General features: G+C 48.9%; 2 protein-coding genes across 4 annotated transcripts; one reads left to right on the forward strand and one right to left on the reverse strand.

Annotated features, from left to right (window-relative positions):
- Positions 1-540: 540 nt before the first annotated feature.
- On the reverse strand, positions 541-7,157 carry FBXO2 (F-box protein 2). 2 transcript variants are annotated; one of them, XM_058161255.1, is made up of 7 exons: positions 6,848-7,157; positions 6,389-6,429; positions 3,739-3,988; positions 2,771-2,897; positions 2,429-2,524; positions 1,596-1,731; positions 544-1,112 (listed from the first exon to the last, which is right to left on the reverse strand). In XM_058161255.1, exons 2-7 carry the CDS (start codon positions 6,389-6,391, stop codon positions 978-980), a joined length of 747 nt encoding a protein of 248 aa, XP_058017238.1. In that variant the 5' UTR covers positions 6,392-6,429; positions 6,848-7,157; the 3' UTR covers positions 544-977. The 2 variants fall into 2 exon arrangements, with proteins under 2 accessions (XP_058017237.1, XP_058017238.1); XM_058161254.1 differs by lacking the exon at positions 6,848-7,157 and having other exon boundaries at positions 541-1,112; positions 6,389-6,840.
- Positions 7,158-7,307: 150 nt separating this feature from the next.
- On the forward strand, positions 7,308-15,170 carry LOC131187099 (F-box only protein 6-like). Of its 2 annotated transcripts, none has more exons than XM_058161257.1 (6): positions 7,308-7,476; positions 8,703-8,961; positions 9,344-9,470; positions 11,801-11,896; positions 13,887-14,022; positions 14,786-15,170. In XM_058161257.1, the coding sequence occupies exons 1-6, from the start codon at positions 7,450-7,452 to the stop codon at positions 14,930-14,932; spliced, it is 792 nt and encodes a 263-aa protein (XP_058017240.1). In that variant the 5' UTR covers positions 7,308-7,449; the 3' UTR covers positions 14,933-15,170. The 2 variants fall into 2 exon arrangements, with proteins under 2 accessions (XP_058017240.1, XP_058017239.1); XM_058161256.1 differs by lacking the exon at positions 7,308-7,476 and adding an exon at positions 7,560-7,719.
- Positions 15,171-15,194: the final 24 nt, after the last annotated feature.

The raw sequence follows: 15,194 nt of genomic DNA on the forward strand, positions 1-15,194 counted from the left end.
TCTGTTCTCTTTCTCTATCCTTTCACTTCTCTTTCTCTCTCCTCTCTCTCCTCTTTCTCTCTCCACTCTCCTCTTTCTCTCCTCTCTCTCTCCTGTCTCCTCTTCTCTTCTTCTCTCACTCTTTTTCTCTCCTCTCTCCTTTTCTTCTCTCTCTCCTTTTCTTTTCTTCTCTCTCTTCTCTTTCTCTATCCTTTCACTTCTTTCTCTCTCCTCTCTTCTCTTCCTCTCTCGCTCTCCTTCTTCCTCTTTTTCTCTTCTCTCTCCTCTTTCTCTCTCCTGTCTTCTCTTCTCTTTCTCTCTTCTCTTCTTCTCTCTTCTCTTCTCTTCTTTCTCCTCTTTTCCTCTTCTCTTCCTCTCTCGCTGTCCTTCTTTCTCTCTTTTTCTCTTCTCTCTCTCCTCTTTCTCTTCTCTTTCCTCTCGTCTCTCCTTCTCTTCTCTCTCTTCTCTTTCTCTCTCCTCTCTCCCTCTCTTCTCTTCTCTCTCTCCTCCTCTCTCCCTCTCCTTCCCCTCCAACTTTTGAGAGTTGTTTCTCTTGTTCGCAAACACAGCTGTAACTTTTTTTTGGAAACTGAATTTATTTATGCATTTGTCCAGTGGATATGCAGGGGCTCTCGGTTAAACAACAGCTAAGCAGGGCTGTCTTAACGCATGGGCTTATGGGCCCCACGAGCATAGTGGCTTCATACCAACACCGATTTTGTTGGAAGTGCCAATAAAATAAATATATGTTTAATTTTATCGACCATTTACATTTTTATTCCTGTGAGTGGCTGTCGTAGGAGGCCCCCAGTATACTGCTTTGCCTCGGGGGAGGGGGGTCTTAATGCTGTTAAGAAGGGCCTTCCTTTGCTGGCTAAATGAATGGACCTTTTTTTTTTTTGGCTTTTAAAGCGATATTTGCCAATTCCCAGGCATCATCTTGTAGTGAGGGTTTCCTGCAGAGGGGCCAGCCTGCTCCGACGTGCAAATGCCGAGAGTTAAGGTTCCACCGTCACCATGCTGGATGTCACCCGGGCGCCGTACCAGCCCTTCCAGAACACCGTATCCTGACCGCCGTGTTCGAAACGGACAAAGCGCACGCCGGGACCGTAATCGGCAAAAGTATGAGTGATCTTAAGCCAGGGAGAAAAAAGATAAAACTGGGATGAAAGAGCAGAGAATTCAATGCATCGCCTTCTTGCAGCCCCCTTTTCTCTGCCCAGGGGATGCGGAGGGGAAGCAGGGTCCCAGCCAGGGGTGAAATGCTACCGGTTCGGACCGGTTTGGCCGAACCGGTAGAGGCAGCAGTGTGCGGTTCGGAGAACCAGTAGTGGCAGCAGCACAAGGTTCTGTCCACCCGCCCATATGTCATTACTTTCTGGTTTTTTACTCTCTGCGCATGCACAGAAGGCTTTGCGCATGCCCAGAGGGTCCAAGTGCGCACATCACGCTCGAGCGCGAGCGCACGCTTCCAAACCGGTAGGGAAGGTAAGTAGATTTCACCCCTGGTCCCAGCCCAGTTTGGGAACAGCGAAGTGAGGCCTGGCCAACCCTTCTCTCTTCCTCCTTGACTTCTTGGGTGGGTGGGTGGGGGGAATATTCTCCTGGGTACGAACCTCAGCCCACTCGCCCTCGTTGTCCTGGGGGACTGCGATGGTTTCGCTCTCGAATTCGGCCACCGTGTCTTCGTTAGCAGACAGCAGCTTCACCTTCAGGTGGTAAAGGCAGCCAGCATCGCAGCGAGCAGCATACCTGGTGGGGAATTAAAATTAAATTAAAAAATTAAAATTAAAATAGAATAGGAATAGGAATAGACTAGACTAGGAATAGAATGGAATGGAATAGAATAGAATAGAATGAAATGGAATGGAATAGGAATTGGAATGGAATAGAATAGAATAGAATAGAATTGGAATTGGAATTGGAATGGAACGGAACGGAACGGAACAGAATGGAACAGATTAGGAATGGAATGGAATAGTATAGAATTTTTTATTGGCCAAGTGTGATTGGACACACAAGGAATTTGTCTTTGGTGCATAAGCTCTCAGTGTACATAAAAGAAAAGATACGTTCATCAAGAATCATAAGGTACAACACTTAATGATAGTCATAGGGTACAAATAAGCAATCAGGAAACAATCAATATCAATATAAATCGTAAGGATTACCAGCAACAAAGTTACAGTCATGCCATCATAAGTGGAAAGAGATGGGTGATGGGAACGATGAGAAGATTAATAGTAGTGCAGATTTAGTGAATAGTCTGACAGTGTTGAGGGAATTATTTGTTTAGCAGAGTGATGGCCTTCGGGAAAAAACTGTTCTTGTGTCTAGTTGTTCTGATGTGCAGTGCTCTGTAGTGTTGTTTTGAGGGTAGGAGTTGAAGAAGAGGAAATGGGAGGCAAGGGGTGACCCCAGGGAAGAACAGGGCAGGGGGGGCACTCACCAGTCCTTCACTATGATTTTGGGCTGGGTGGTATCCAACAGCTCCTCCCAGTAGCCTTCAGCTTGCAGATCAATTATTTGGGATTTGCTGCACCAGCTGAGGAACAAAAAGAGTCGCGTGAAAAAGGATCAAAGCTGCTGCTTCCAGGCCTGGCATCCTTTTTTTTTTTTTTTGTGGACCATAAGGACTAGACACTTGATTTTTAAAAAAAAAAAAAAAGAGGAAAGCAGACTGTTTTGGGTTTCCCTTGGGTTCCCTGAGCACTTGGGACATTGCAGTGTGTACCCAAACCCCATCCGGGCCCCGTCCAGAGCCGCCCAGAAGACTGCGAAACGGACTTACTCAAAAGAGGACACGAAATAGGTGCGGACTTCCTCCCTGGGGAAATCCTTTCCGAAATCGCCCGGCAGCTCTTCCACTTTCCAGCCGTCACCCCCGTTTTGCACATCCTCCCAATGCTGGAGACCCTCTAAGACCAAAGCAGGAAAGCCTCAAAGGATGCTCACTCTGCCCCCAAATTCCCCCCACCCACCCCCCAAACAGAATGGGAGAACCAATTCTCCTGTTGTGGTCCGTCAGCAGCCTGCAGAGCTGGCAACGGAGTCAGACAGTGATGAGGCTAGGTGAGACCAGGGCCATCGGGGAGTGAGCTGCGGACTCCAGAGCCTCCAGAGGCTGATAGTAGTGAGGCAGAGGAAGAGGAGGAGCCTGTTTCTAATGCACGCATGAGAAGAGCTGCCAGAAGGCAAGAGCAGCTCAAGCAGAGAGGACAACTCAGGAGTAGGGCCAAGAGATGATTGGCCCCTCCCATAAGGCTTAAAAAAGACCAGCAACGGTGTTTGGGCTTTGCCGGAAAACAACATTGATTAGCTTTGTCTTGATGCATTTATTTTGTATCGGTGTCTTCTGAACTTTTGCCAAGAAAGGCCTTTGGCAGTTTGCCTAATTGGACCAAGGTTGGCGATAGGACTCAGGAATTTGTGTTGGGAGGAATTTGCTTTAATTTGTGTTGAACGATGCTGGGAATGACGTAATTCTCAGGTGTTCAAATAAAGTTTGTTTGTTTTTCCACGGACTAAGTTTCCTACTACCTACTTGGGCCCGGGTCACAACATCTTCCACTTGGAGGAAAAGGACCTTCCTGATGCCCTTTGAAGGTCTTCCCACGGTGGCCCAGAGAGACACCCCCCCAGAGAGCCTGGCTCAGGGAAAAGGGGGCCAAGGGGGAAGGGGCTGCCCAGATCTGGGCCAGGAGCTGCTTTACCATCCCCACCCCCGACCTCACTCCCAAGGTTGGGATACCTGTTTACCTTCTCCGTTTGGGTTCTTGACCAAATTCCGCTTCTTCTTATGGAGAAAATAGAGGGTTTGCCAGCTCTCTGCGCCTTCCACATCCGCGTCCTCGCCCGCGAAGCCCTCTTCCTGGCATTTCAGCAGCCAGAGGGCCCCTCCGTCCACCAGCGCCTTCCACTGGGAGCAAACCAGGCGGCACACCAGCACCAGGTCGAGGGCGGGCAGGCTGGCCAAGATCCGCACCAGGAGGGGTTCCGGAAGGACGTCCTTGAAGGGTGGGGGATAGCAAAGAGAGAGAGAGAGAGTTGGCCCACATCTCAGTGGCAGGCCAAGGGATTTCGGTTCCTCAGTTTGGCTAAATTGAGATTGGCGCTAAGAGGTCATTTCAGCCGCTGCTGAGTGGGTTCCTTCCGTTGCCCTTCAAAAAGCAGTCAAAGGAAGGCAGAATCAAACTCAGGAAGCTCAAACTGCCCAAGGAGCTGCTGATCCAGTTCTATAGAGGAATTATGGAGTCCGTCATCGGCACCTCTATAACTGTCTGGTTTGGTTCTGCAACCCAACAAGACAGATGCGGACTTCAGAGGATCATTAGAATGCAGGAAAAACAATGGCTACCAACCTGCCTTCCATGGAGGACCTGTATACTGCAGGAGTCAAAAAGAGGGCTGTGAAAATATTTACAGACCCCTCACATCCTGTACATAAACTGTTTCAACTCCTTCCATCAAAACGGAACTATAAGATCACTGCACACCAGAACAACTAGACACAAGAACAGTTTTTTCCCGAAGGCCATCACTCTGCTAAACAAATAATTCCCTCAACACTGTCAGACTATTTACTGAATCTGCACTACTATTAATCTTCTCATCATTCCCATCACCCATCTCTTTCCACTTATGACTGTATGACTATAACTTTTTGTTGCTATCATTAAGGGTTAAATTGTACCCTATGACCATCATTTGTGTTGTAAATATTGTACCTTGATGAAGGTTTTTTTTTCTTTTCCTTTTATGTACACTGAGAGCATATGCACCAAAACAAATTCCTTGTGTGTCCAATCACACTTGGCCAATAAATTCTATTCTATTCTATTCTATTTATATTGTTTTTATTTGTTTCCTAGTACGATTTGATAGTTTATTAGTAACCTTTGACTATCACTAAGTGTTGTATCTCTTTATTCTTGATGAGCAGATTTTATTCTCCTTATGTACACTGAGAGCATATATACCTAAGACAAATTCCTTGTGTCCCATCACACTTGGCCAATAAAGAATTGAATTCTATCCTATCCCATCCCATCCCATCCCATCCCATCCTATATCCTATCCTATCCTATTCTATATCGACTCCTCTCCTCTCCTATTCTATATCCTCTCCTCTCCCATATCCTCTCCTCTCCTATTCTATTTCCATTCCATTTATTCTATTCCACATTTTCTATCCTATCCTATCCTATCCCATCCCATCCTATATCCTATCCTATCCTATATCCTCTCCTCTCCCATATCCTATCCTATTATATTTCCATTCCATTTATTCTATTCCACATTTTCTATCCTATCCTATCCTATCCCATCCCATCCCATCCCATCCCATCCCATCCCATCCCACCCTACATTCTATCCTATCCTATCCTATCCTATCCTATCCTATCCTATATCCTATCCTATCCTATATCGTCTCCTCTCCTATTCTATATCCTCTCCTCTCCCATATTCTCTCCTATTCTATTTCCATTCCATTTATTCTATTCCACATTTTCTATCCTATCCTATCCTATCCTATCCTATCCTATATCCTATCCTATCCTATTCTATATCCTCTCCTCTCCCATATCCTATCCTATTCTATTTCCATTCCATTTATTCTATTCCACATTTTCTATCCCATCCCATCCCATCCCATCCCATCCCATCCCATCCCACCCTACATTCTATCCTATCCTATCCTATCCTATCCTATCCTATCCTATCCTATCCTATCCTATCCTATCCTATATCCTATCCTATTCTATATCCTCTCCTCTCCCATATCCTATCCTATTCTATTTCCATTCCATTTATTCTATTCCACATTTTCTATCCTATCCTATCCTATCCTATCCTATCCTATCCTATCCTATCCTATCCTATCCTATTTCTTCGGAGGCAACTTATCCGGCCGATCAAAGTTGCTGATGGGGCGACCTCTTTGGGAGATCGAGTCAAGTTGCCAAGGGGATCATGAGTCAGTCTTTCTTGCTGGATCCCTCCTCAAATCTGCAGCAGGGTTTCTCCATCGTTTTCCCTCTGGGATCTAGTCTTCCTTTGCTCCTGAGCCTGGAAAAACCCCTTACCAATTTCCCTCTTGCAGAGTTCCTGTCCTTTTGGGGGGGGGTCTCTCTCTCTCTCTGTCTCTCACACACACACACACAGACCCCGCAAGAAAGAGCAAGAAGTTGCGTTGTCCCTTTTTAAAGTCACTTTTTGGGGGCGTCCCCTGCCAGCGCTCGCGGCCCCAAGCCCCGCCGAAGAGACCTGCAGCTCTGCAAAGCTTGCACCGTTGGGGAGGATGGCGGGGGGAACAAGGGCTGAATCCCACACACACCCCTGGGAGAATGAAGGTCTTCTATGCTTTTGGGGGGCTCCAAATAGGAGGAGGGAGATCCCAGGCACTTACCATTGGGGAGGAAGTGGGGGTCCTGCAGGCGATGCCAGGAGCTGCAAACGGGCAGGCGGGCGAGGGTAGCGAGTGAGACAGCAACCAGCCAGCTGCTGGGGGAGCCGGCCGAGAGACTCCGCCTCCGCTCCCGGGGCTGGGCTGGGCTGGGCTGGGCTGCTTGTCGCAGGCAAGTAACTCCAACGGGACGCCGGCCAGGCGGGGATAGGAGGGGTCAATGCACCCCCAACTCACCCCAAATCTGTGCCAATGCAACTCCCTCCATGGCGGGAGGGGAGGGGGCTGACTTGGCAGGGGGTGGCCAGGAGGGGGGTTCCCCCCCCACTCTTCATTGGGGAGGGGGGGTCCGAGTTGGAAAGACCCCCCCATCCCTTGGCATTAGGAACATCTTAGATAGTCCTGGGATTTCCTCGTGGCGTCCCGTCCCATCCCATCCCATCCCATCCACGCCACTCTAACCGGGTCAGGTGCTTTCCAGAGCAGCCAAGGCGAGCAGGACGCTGATGGGAGCCCCCCCCCACGCCCCCCAAATCAAGGCCAGGCAAAAGACGAGGCGCTTTGCACACGCTCAGAAGCCCTCTTGAGGCGGCGTTGGCGTTGTGGATTCGATCGTGGCCGGATTCCCCGGCTCTTCTTGGAAGGGTCTGCAAACGGAAGGGCGGAGGAGACCCCTCCCAAGGACGGGGCGGGGGAGGAGGGGAAAAAAAAGGGAATCCCGCTCATTTGCATGCGATGACGCAACCCCCGGGGCCACGCCCTCCCCGCAGGGAGATCATCGCCCCCTTTCCCCCCCCCACACGCCCCGCGGTCCTTTCCCCCCCCTCCCGCAGCTCTTCCCGTCTGGAGGATGAGGCGGGGGACACCCGGGACTCCACCTGCCTCCTTCGCCGGCCCCTTTCGGGGGGTTCCGAAGAGAAAACCGAGCGAGAGAAACTTGGGCCAAGCGAACTCGGAAGCCTGAGAAAGAGGCGCGCTCCTCTTCCCTTTTCGTAGCTCTGCGAGCGCGAGGATTTCCCAGGCTTACGTTTCGCTTTCGCTTTCGGCCGGGCGCGGCGCGGCGCATGCGCGGAGCATCCCCGGCGCTTCTGGCAAGTACTGGCCGGCCGGCCGAGCGGGCGGTGCCTCTTCCGGGGCGGGGGGGGGAGGGGGCGTAGAGAAAGTGGGGGAGGGGATCTCCGGGGCTGCAGGGGGCGAGGAAGCGGGGAGGGGCCCTCCTCCACCCCCCGGGTGGGTGCTGGGGTCCGGGAGTCCCCGCGGTCTCCCAGATGTCGCTGCCTGGAGCTGGAGGCTCCGCCCCTCCCTCCTTCCCTCTCGCTGCCTCGTCGGCTCAGGTAGACTGCCCCTGGCTGGGGAGGTTCTACCTCTGCGAACGTCCACACAGCTCCAAGACGAGTCTCTCTCTCTCTCTCCCCCCGCCCCTCTCTTTCTCTTTCTTTCACCACTCTCCCCTCTGTTTCCCCTCCCTCCCTCTCCTCCCCCTTCCTTCCTTCCTTCCTTCCTTTCTTTTTCTTTCTTTTTTTCTCCTCTCTCCCGTTTCTTCTCTCTCTCTCTCTTCCGTCTCCCATCTGTTTCCTCTCTCTCCCCCTCCCCTCTTTCTTTCTTTCTTTTTCTTTTCTTTCTTTCTTTCTCCTCTCTCCTCCTCTCCCTTTCTTTCTTTCTTTCTCTTTTTCTTTCTTTCTCCTCTCTCCTCCTCTCCCTTTCTTTCTTTCTTTCTCCTCTCTCTCCTCCTCCCCTTCTTTCTTTCTTTCTTTCTCTCTTTTTCTTTCTTTCTCCTCTCTCCTCTCCTTTCTTTCTTTCTTTCTTTCTTTCTCCTCTCTCTCCTCCTCCCCTTCTTTCTTTCTCCTCTCTCCTCCTCCTTTCTTTCTTTTTCTTTTCTTTCTTTCTTTCTCCTCTCTCTCCTCCTCTCCCTCTTTCTTTCTTTTTATTTTATTTTCCTTTCTTTCTTTCTCTCTCTCTCTCTCCTCCTTTCTTTCTTTCTTTCTTTCTTTCTTCTCTCTCCCATTTCCTCTCTCTCTCTTTCTCCTGTCTCCCGTCTGTTTCCTCTCTCCCCCTCCCCCTTTTCTTTCTTCTTTCTCTTCTCTCATTTCCTCTCTCTCTCCTTTCTCCCATTTCCTCTGTCTCTCCCTCTCCTCTGTCTTTCTCTTTATTTCTTCTCCCTTCCCGTCTCTCTCTCTCTCCTCCCCCTCTCTCTTTCTCTCTCGCCTTCTCCCTTTCTCCTCTCTCCTTTCTGTCTTCTCTCTCTCTCTCTTTCTTTCTCTCTCTCTTTTTTTACTCTTTCTTCTCTCCTTTTTCTCTTTTTTTTTTCTCTTCACAGATGACAAGCATGGAGACCCTCCCTGAGGACGCCCTGATTGCGGTGCTGGTGCTGGTGCCCGCCCGGGACCTGGTGCTTCGCTGCCGGCTGGTCTGCTCACTCTGGCGTGGGCTGGTAGACTTGCCTTCGCTCTGGAGGCTCAAGTGCCAGCGTGAGGGTTACTGGCCGGAGCCGCTGGACAGTCCCATCCCAGACTGGCGGGATTTCTATTTCCTCTGCAGCCTGAAGAGGAACCTGATCAAAAACCCCTGTGCTGAAGGTGGGGGAGGGGTCAAAGAGGCTGGGCTATTGTGGGGGGGGGGGTTTCTGGTTTTAGACCACTCAAAGGTTGTTTCCCCTGCAGCTCACCTGACCAGCTCTGGTCTGATCCTAGATTAAAGCGAATCAAGGCCGGGATGGAAGACCACCAGGGGATCCAAACAGAGTTGCCAACATGGCTAAGCAAATAAAAAAAAAACACAACCCATCCTGAAATAACCCAATACAACCAATTCCATAATTCTGCTTCCCGAAAACATTAGCCTATTTAGGGGCATACCTTCCTGGTGGTCTCTTTTCCCTACTTTGAAATATTTCCAAAGTGCCGAACATCCAACCTACAGTGCCGTCCTCTTCTTTGCGTCTTCTCTCTCCCACCGCAGGAGGCTTTGACGCCTGGGAGAAAGAATCCAACGGAGGCAACGGCTGGAAAATCGAGCCGCTTCCGGGAGATCACGGGAGAAATTTCCTTCTTCCCCACGTTCAAAAATACTTTGTGACGTCCTACGAGTGAGTAGCGTGACAGCTTGAGATTCCCTGGGCTTTGGCCAGCGGAGGGGATTCCTTGCAGGGTTTCTAACATGCGGATTGACCGTCGTTAAACGGGCTCCTTCAATGGTGGGAATTTCCAACTGAGTTTTTCCCACGGGCAGTTTGGAAACTTCAAATCCCCCAGCATCTAAAGTTTTTTTTAATGATTTTATTTTATTTTATACTAGTCGATAACACGGCGTTGCTCGGATATTTACAGACGTCGAAGCGTTTGTCTGACAGGGAGCCATTGGAAGGGGCCTTTCTTCCCCCTACTCCCATGCCCATCATCCCTGCCCTAAAAATACCAGTAGTTCTTGACTTATGACTTAGGACAATTGAGCCCAGAATTTATGTTGCTGAGATAGTTGTAAAGCAAGTTTTGTCCTGTTTTACAACTTGCCACATTTGTTAAGTGAATTTACTGCAGCTGTTAAAATTAGTAACACAGTTGTTAAGTGAATCCGGTTTCTCCATTGGCTTTGCGGGTCAGAAGGTCGCAAAAGCGGAACACGGCAAACCGTCATAAATACGAATCAGTTGCTCAGCATCTGAATGTAAATCAGGGGATGCTGCAGCCGTCGTAAGTGTGAAAAAAGGTTATAAATCGCTTTTTCGGTGGTGGTGTAACTCCGAACGGTCACTAAACGAATTGAGGGCTACCCGAATTCAATCACAGATTGTAACTTTGGATCCTGCCTCTTTTATTTAAAAATCTCTCTTTCTCTCTCTCTCTCTTTTTCTGCCTCGTTTGTTGCAGCCTGTGCTTTCCCCATCCATTATAAAATGGTTATTAAGTCCCCCTTGTAACTTCAAACAGTCACTAAGTGAACTGTCATAAGTCGAGGACTACCTGCATAAAAATAGAAATACAGTAGCTAAAAGATGAGGGAGTGAGTAGGATGGGGGAGAGGCAAAGGTGGGTTCGATTTACCTTTACTATCGGTTCACAATGGGGCCACGCACAAAAGCTTCCTGATGATGATCCAGGTCAGTGGGCGGAGCCTCCCACCGATTTCACTAACTGGGGGCCACCCATCACTGGGGGGAGGCAGGGGTGAAATGCTCCCGGTTCAGACCGGATCGCCCGATCCGGTAGCGATGGCGGCGGGTGGTTCGGAGAACCGGTAGCAAAAATCCCTGCTCCCCCTCCCCACCTACCCAGCTGAGCCACACGATCATCAAAGGCTTTTTTTTTTTACTTTTAAAAGCATTTTTTTGGCCGAAGAAAAAATGCTTTTAAAAGTAAAAAAAAGAAAACCCTCTGATAATCTCGCGGCTCAGCTGGGATCGTCAGAGCCTTTGAAAAGCATTTTTTTCAGCCGAAGAGGTTATAGGAAAAAAATGCTTTTAAAAGGCTCTGACCATCCCAGCTGAGTTGCCTGATTGTCAAAGGCTGTTTTTTCTTTTAAAGGCAAAAAAAAAATGCTTCTAAAAGAAAACAAAAGCCTCTGACGATCAGGCAACTCAGCTGGGATTGTCAGAACCCTTTAAAAGCCTTTTTTCCCTCTGCCAATCCCAGATGAGTTACCTGATCATCACAGGCTTTTAAAAGCATTTTTTGACAACCTCTTCGGCTGAAGAGATTGTAGGAAAAAATGCTTTTAAAAGTAAAAAAAACCAAAAAAAGCCTCTGATGATCGTGTGGCTCAGCTGGGATCGTCGGAGCCTTTTAAAAGCATTTTTTCTACAACCTCTTCAGCTGAAGAGGTTGTAGAAAAAATGCTTTTAAAAGTAAAAAAACCAAAAAAAGTTGGCCACGCCCACCCAGTCACATTACCCCCCCCACCAAGCCACGCCCACAGAACTGGTAGTAACAAATTTTACATTTCACCACTGCGGGGGGAGGGGTTATTAATCAACCACCCCTTTTCAGCCATCGCTGTTTAAAAAAGTGCAATTTTTCCCAGGAAAGGGGCTTTCGAGTAGTATCCCTACCTTACTCAAAATTACTTGAGAAGCCATTTTAATGACGATTCGTGGTTTGCACACCGCCTGGAGGCTTGTAACAAAGAGTGGCGCGGGGGCCTAGAGGTTGCACTCTCGCCTCACATTCAGGAGGCTGTGAGTTCAAACCTAGGTGAGTTCAAACCTAGGTAGAGGCAGAGATCTCGTTATCTCTCGGCGCATTGAGAATATATCTGCTGAATAGAACTCCGCATTGGGGACGGGAATGGCATCCGGCCAGTAAAACACTCAGCTCCATTCAGGTGCCCGGACTCCACCCAAATGCAAGGGATGATGGGGTCATTAAAAAGAAGATGAGGATGGAGGCTTGTAACAACCGGTGGTTTTCTCTTCCTTGCCAGCTCATGCATGAAGAGGCAGCTGATCACCTTATGGGATCACGGCTACTGGGACCAGTTGATGGACGAAGCCCGGCCTGATATCGTGGTGAGCGACTGGTGAGTGGCAGGGAGGAGAGGCGGGCGGACGGACGGACAGACAGACACGGGAAACACAAGCCCTGAGTGTGATGTTCGACAGCGCCAAACGAGGCTCCGTCAAAGCAGGAGGCGCAATACAGGTAGTCCTCGCCTTACGACCACGATGGAGCCCAAAATTTCCGTTGTTAAGCAAGACACTTGCTAAGCGAGTTTGGCCCCATTTTACGACCTTTGTTGCCACTGTCATTAAGTGAATCACTGCAGTTGATAAGTTAGTAACCCAGTTGTTGGACTTTGCTTGTTAGAAGGTTGTAAAAGGGGATCGATCACATGACACACACCCCCAGGACTCTGTGACCGTCATAAATATGAGGCTCTTGCCGAGCATCCAGATTTTGATCACGTGACCACGGGGACGGTCATAAGTGTGAAAAACAGTCGTAAGTCACTTTTTTCAGTGCCATGGTAACTTTGAATGTCACTAAACGAATGGTTGTAAGTCAAGGACTATCTCTATTATGGCACCTTTGTTCTCCTTGCTTTCGCCCAGAAAGACTATATATGTAAGTTCTCGACTTACAACCGTTCGTTTAGTGACCGTTCAACGTTACCACGGCACTGAAAGAAGCGACTTACGACCGTTTTTCACACTTAACGACCATCCCGGCGGTCAGGTGATCAAAATTCAAACACTTAGCAACCGGCTCATATTTACGACGGTCGCATTGTCCCGGGATCCCCTTTTGCGATCTTCTGACACGCAAAGTCCATGGGGAAAGCCAGATTCACTTAACAACCGTGTGACTAACTTAAACAACTGCTGGGATTCGTTTAACAACTGTGGCAAGGGAAGTTGTAAAGTGGGGCAAAATGCACTTAACAGCTGTCTCACTTAGCAACGGAAATGTTTTTGCCTGTACAAAAATCCCAATGAATTGTGGTAGAAAGTTGAGGACAAAAATTCAGGTAGTTCTCGACGTACGACTTCAGACAATTGAGCTCAGAGTTTATGTCGCTACGTGAGACAGCTGCTAAGCGAGTTTTGTCACGTTTTGCGACTTTTCTTGCCACGTTTGTTACATGAATCACTGCAGCTGTTAAATTAGTAACACGGTTGTTGAGTGAATCCGGGGTCACACGATCCCCTTTTGACAAGCAAAGTCAACGAGGAGGCTGGATTCACTTTAACAACCGTGTGATTAACTTAACAACTGGAGTGATTCACTTAACAGCCAGAGGAGTCATCAAAGCACCAAAACCTTAGGTTTTGGGGAGGATAATAAGAAAAAAGCTGATTGGCAGGCGGATCGGCCTCCCGGAAGACCCCCAATCAGCTGTTGCCAGAGGTGAATTTTAGCAACAGGTTCCTTGGTTGTGAGCTCTGTGCCTGGCTTTTTTTTTTTGCTTTTTTTTCTGCCTCTGAAACTTTTGAAACTCTGTTTCAGAAAAAGAAAAAAAAAATCTGCCTCTGAAAGCCTCCAAAACAGCTTCAGGAAAAAAAGCCTCTGAAACTCTGTTTGGAGGCTTTTTTTTCTGAATCTTCGTTTCTGATGCTTTTTTCAGCCTCTGAAACCTCCGTTTGAGAAGCTGGGCGGGGCTACATTCGGAGTATAAGACGCACCCAGATTTTCACCCTCTTTTTTGGGGGGGGGAAAGGTGCGTCTTATACTCCGAAAAATACGGTAAGCTAAAATATAAAATGTTAAAAATCAAACCTTAAAATTAAAGGCACACGGGGAGGCCGAAGGGCAGGGAGGAGATGGGATCTGTTATTAATCAACTTCCTCCATTGTGCTGATCCCCGCCCCCCCCCCCTCGGCCAACTGGCCGAGCCATGTCTTGAGTTATCCAGAATAATCGAGCTGAAAAATTGTCTCGCTTAGCGATGGAAACTTTGGACTCAGTCACGGTCGTAAGTCAAGGACCCCCTGCGTTTTTATCGACCTCTTTTTTTTTTAAGAGCTGACGTTCTCTCCTTCGACACCCCTCCCGCACCTTCTGCCCCCAGGTACGCCGCCCGTTTTGACTGTGGTTGCAAGTACGAGCTCTGCGTGAGGCTCTTGTCCAAAGATTACATCGTTCTCCAGGAGTTTCGGCCAGAACCGGTTGTGATCGAACAGTGGAGCGATGCAGAATGGCGCAAGGTAGAGAGGAGTGGGTCGGATCGCGGCCCGGTTCTGCCCCCCCCCCCCCAAGATTCAGCCAGTGGCATCGGTCGAGGGGCCAAAGGGTGTTTTTTTTTTTTAATTTGCCAATAAAGGAGAATATTTCTATTCTCGGGGTTGAAATGAAGGGCGCCTGGTACTCTCAGTGGTTTTCTGACAGACATTTTGTGACCCAAAATGACCCTAGTTGGGTCAACTAGGTGACATCATCAGTGTTAGGAGGGAGAGGGTTTTGCAGAGAGGAGGAGATTGGGGATGGGAGAAGAGGAGGGGGAGGAGAACTGTGGGGTCCTTGGTGTTCTCTGAGCTTGGTTGTCTTCTTACAGGTGTTTCACGACCCAACTAGGCAACATCATCCGTGCTAGGAGGGAGGTTTGCTCTCTGCTTATTATCCCTTCCAGCTCTGATGCTGTTACCTAGCTGGGTCGTGAGACGTCTGCCAGAAAACAACCGAGCTCAAGGGAGCACCCAGGACCGCCACATTTTTTTTTATTTTATTTCATCGCTAAACTTTAACACGCGGCCCATCTCACAAGCCAAAATACCGATCTTACTTCAGAAGTATAATAACGTCCTGCTGATAAGGACGCTGTGTGTAACACACACACAACACCGTAGTGCTTTTGGAATCCACCGGATTTGGAGCCGCCGTTTTTTTTAAAAAAAAAATCCTTCCTGTAATTCTAGAATCGGATCTGGTGACCCTTTTCACCTGCTTGTCGCCCTCCTTTCTCCTGCTCAGGTGTTGCATACTTTCCACAACTACCCTGCTGGTGTCCGCCATATCTTATTCAGTCACGGAGGCCAAGATACACAATACTGGGAAGGCTGGTACGGGGTCCGAGTGACAAACAGCAGCCTCACCCTGGGCCCTCAAGTGGCAGACTGACGGAGAAGGGCTGCTTCGCTTTGGATAGGACTACAACTCCCAGTGTGCCCAGTAAGTGGCCCTGGGGAAGGTCAGCCTAACCCTTGAACTTACGGCGTGGAAGGGAAGTCGTCTCTAAAGTGCCCTCTACATCCCCCTGGCTATTTCTCTTTCGCTGAGAAAAATAAACCTGTAGATATTTATGGATTAAGCGATATTTCTCCTCACTTCTTCCGCAACTTCGCGACCCCTGGAAAAGTTGTATCATAAAAAACGTTTTAAA

This window comes from Ahaetulla prasina, chromosome 18 (genome assembly GCF_028640845.1).
Source record: "Ahaetulla prasina isolate Xishuangbanna chromosome 18, ASM2864084v1, whole genome shotgun sequence".
Classification (NCBI taxonomy): domain Eukaryota; kingdom Metazoa; phylum Chordata; class Lepidosauria; order Squamata; family Colubridae; genus Ahaetulla; species Ahaetulla prasina.

Coding starts and splice junctions, on each gene's coding strand:
- FBXO2 (XM_058161254.1), bottom strand. CDS start 6,757: ATGGGGGGGTCTTTCCAACTCGGACCCCCCCTCCCCAATGAAGAGTGG. Junction 2,898..3,738: donor CAAGAACCCAAACGGAGAAG/GTAAACAGGTAT, acceptor CTTTGGTCTTAG/AGGGTCTCCAGCATTGGGAG. Junction 1,732..2,428: donor AAAATCATAGTGAAGGACTG/GTGAGTGCCCCC, acceptor ATTCCCCACCAG/GTATGCTGCTCGCTGCGATG.
- LOC131187099 (XM_058161256.1), top strand. CDS start 7,654: ATGTCGCTGCCTGGAGCTGGAGGCTCCGCCCCTCCCTCCTTCCCTCTC. Junction 11,897..13,886: donor GATATCGTGGTGAGCGACTG/GTGAGTGGCAGG, acceptor TTCTGCCCCCAG/GTACGCCGCCCGTTTTGACT. Junction 14,023..14,785: donor GCGATGCAGAATGGCGCAAG/GTAGAGAGGAGT, acceptor TCTCCTGCTCAG/GTGTTGCATACTTTCCACAA.